Raw genomic sequence first — 3,324 nt, forward strand, 5'->3', positions numbered from 1 at the left:
GCGGACGCCGTGGGAACCCGGGCGCGGGGCGGGCGCGAGCGCGGGCGCGGGGCGGGGCGGGGCGGGGGCGGGGGCGGGGGCTGGGCGCGCGCCCCCGGGGACCGGCGCGGCCGCGAGCACGCGGGCGGCCAGTACGGGCGGGGTGCGGTTTGCGGACGCTCCCCACGGCCGGCCGCGGCCTGGCAGGCGGCGTGGCGTCATCTCTGTCGTCACCTTCGTCATTATGGTCCTGCGTTCGCAGGGTCCTGGGACACCCGGCCGGGGGGCGCCCCCTAGGTGTCCTAGGAGTGGGTGCGACCTCTGGGTGCGACGGGGGTTCGGGAAATGCGCGCTGAGCTCCAGGGGGAAGCGGGGTCTGGGGCGAGTGGGCGCCTGGCCGGGCGAGGGGGCGGGGAACCTACACTGAAGGAGGGGACCCCAGTGCCCACAAATGATTCCGCCACCCAGGAATCGCGGCGACTCTTCCTGGGGTAGTTGCAGTTGGCCAAGAGCAGGTGCTTCGTGCGAAGGTATCGGGTGGGCGTGTCAACGTGGGGTGTAAACCCGAGCACAGGCAGCCACGAGTGATTTTCATTATTTTGGACCAATAAGGTTTTCAGTGTTGTCAGGCGACTGTCAGTCACGAGGAAACTGTAAATTCAGCTTTCAGTGGTTTTCCACGACAGATTGAGTAAAGTCTTATCAATATATAATAACATCAGCTAGAATATGAACTTTGGACAAGTGGTTTATAAATAGAAAGCTAGAAAGAAAGGAGTGTCAAGTAATTTTCTGCCACAGGATTGCATTCAGCTTAAAAAAAAAATCATTCGAAGTTTGGATGTAAAACCCATGTGTGTGTAATTTAATACTGATCTTTTGGGTGTTAAACTGGTTTTGCCCTTTTACTTACTTTTTCCCTACACTACACTACCAGGGCTTAATGGAAGGAAAATAAACATAAACTGGATTCCCTCTTGCCTTCCAGTAAATGTTGTCACACTGAGGTTGCATCAGTTTGTGGGCAACATTTTTTTTTTTAATCATGATCACATTTCAGCCAACCAGATGCAGGGTCAGACTATGAAAAGGCAACGTAGGTATTTCCTGTGGATCCATTTAAAACAGGTGTCCTCTCCAAATAGCCTCTGAGTCAGAGGATGCGGAGGGAGGGCTGGCGGGGGGAAAGCATAGTGCTGGAGGTGGAGAGAGTAGCAAGCCATGGATGTTTTCCTGAATGTACCCAATCAAGCTCTAAACTAAAATGAAGAGACCCACTAAAGTTTTTAAATTGACATTGCAATTATACTGATAGAATTGATGTCAGAAGAAGATTCTGCTAGCATTAAAACGATGTATTATTGATGATTTTGGGGTCATATCTTAATATAAAAGTTTGGTTTACTTTTTTTAATTGTGTGTACTTGGTACATCGTTATAAAATTGCAAAAAAAAAAAAAGTGGATCTATTGAAGATCTATCTACCTTAATAGGACTTAACTTTTTATGATTTAATGTGATATTTGCAGAATTTGATATACCCTTCCTACTTTACATGTTAGAAAATTATTAAGACTCCCAACCCCACTGCTACAAAATGAAATAATATTTTCATAAGCCATTTTAAAATTTTTTCCTGTGGTCAGTTTTTTTTTAATAAATACCTATAATGCTCAACTGGGTGTTTAGAACCTATTCTACTGGATTTGCTTTGGTTTTTTCATGATTTGCCAATCATGATAAGATAGTTTTGTGCTTAAAAAAATGAAGCATTTGCATAAACCTTGATTCAAATACTATTTTATGAGAAAGTCAGTTCACAATTTTTGGAACTTCTTGATAAATATTAGCATGTCCAGATTTGCTTTCTCTGCTTTCCAGACCATATCTAACAATCTTAGTCATGTTTTACAGATACTTTTGTGGAAAATATTAATCTACACACAGCTTGTATTTTTACAATGCAAACAATACAATGGGTATTATTGCGTTTAAAACTTCATTAAGTTATTATTTTTATGAACTATAATACATTACTCACTTCTAAGTATTCTCATGATTTCATATTTGATTTAGATAATGCTTTTTTCTACGTATAGAAGAAATATTTATATATCATTTTTTTAGCTTTTTCATTCTACTACACAGTGAGACTGGAGAAGAAAAGCCTTATCCAGTTGAATTTCATGAATAGCAGTAAACATAAGAAACACCAATGGAAGATTTCAATAACCTGTTTTAGCTTCAAGCCATATTAATATTGATTGTTGTAATATTTCTCAGACTATATATGGGGCCGAAGATACTCTTCCTTAAGTACTTCTAATAATTGATAGAGACTTTTGATTCCATGTTTTTTGGAAGGGGAGTGTATTAGTCTGTTTTCATGCTGCTGTGAAGAAATACCTGAGAGTGGGTAATTCATAAAGAAAAAGAGGCTTAATGGACTCACAGTTCCACATAGCTGGGGAGGCCTCACAATCATGGCAGAAGGCGAAGGAGGAGCAAAGTCTTGTCTTACATGGTGGCAGGCAAAAGAGTGTGTTCAGGAGAACTGCCCTTTATAAAACCATCAGCTCTCATGAGACTTACTCACTATCAAGAGAACTGCACAGGAAAACCTGCCCCCATGATTCAGTTACGTCCCACCAGTTCCCATCCATAGTATGTGGGGATTATAAGAGCTACAACTCAAGAGGAAATTTGCGTGGGGACACAGCCAAACCATACCAGGGAGGATGTCTGTCTGACATACTGATGATAATACCTATTAATTTTGGAAATGACTGGGACTTCTGTGTCATCCTTAAATTGTATTCCAAGAAGCCAACTTCATATAACTACTAGTCCTTGCTTAAAAGTTCAGGAGGAAGAATTGTATTTATGCATATCCTTACAGTATTCAATATTTACACATTTCCTTTGGTTCTGCTACATGAGATAAGCATTTTCAAACAATATCAATATATTTGGAACAAATTTTTTCCCCATTTATCTGTACTTCAAGGGCGAAAGTTAGGATATGTCCCTTTGAGAGGCCTGAGCATGGGAAAAATCTTCAGTATTGCAGAAAAGATACTTTTGAATTATTTTTTATTCATTATAAATATAGCATATTTATGATACCAAAATGGGAACTTTTTTAAAAACATTTCCCCCACGCTCTCCACCCAGAGAAAACACTGAACATTTTAGTATGTTCCTGCAAGTCTTTTTACAATATAGACTTAGCTGGTTGTGACATACATATAACAACTTGCATCACAGAGATTTCTTCTGCCTCAAATTTAACAAAAATTTTCTCTTATTTAAAACGTAAAAATCATGTTTAATGATTGCATAGCA

At 41.1% G+C, this 3,324-nt stretch overlaps 1 protein-coding gene across 1 annotated transcript in view; it reads right to left on the bottom strand.

Annotated features, from left to right (window-relative positions):
* Positions 1 to 237, bottom strand: part of AIG1 (androgen induced 1) — a 258,934-nt gene extending 258,697 nt beyond the window's left edge. Inside the window, exon 1 of the mRNA XM_032274585.1 lies at positions 130 to 237. Coding sequence (XP_032130476.1) covers positions 130 to 222 — 93 coding nt within the window. The 5' untranslated portion in view covers positions 223 to 237. The remainder of the gene's footprint in view (positions 1 to 129) is intronic.
* Between the last annotated feature and the right edge of the window lie 3,087 nt (positions 238 to 3,324).

This window comes from Sapajus apella, unplaced genomic scaffold, assembly GCF_009761245.1.
Source record: "Sapajus apella isolate SASKATOON/1434 unplaced genomic scaffold, GSC_monkey_1.0 scaffold6, whole genome shotgun sequence".
NCBI classification, from domain to species: Eukaryota; Metazoa; Chordata; class Mammalia; order Primates; family Cebidae; genus Sapajus; species Sapajus apella.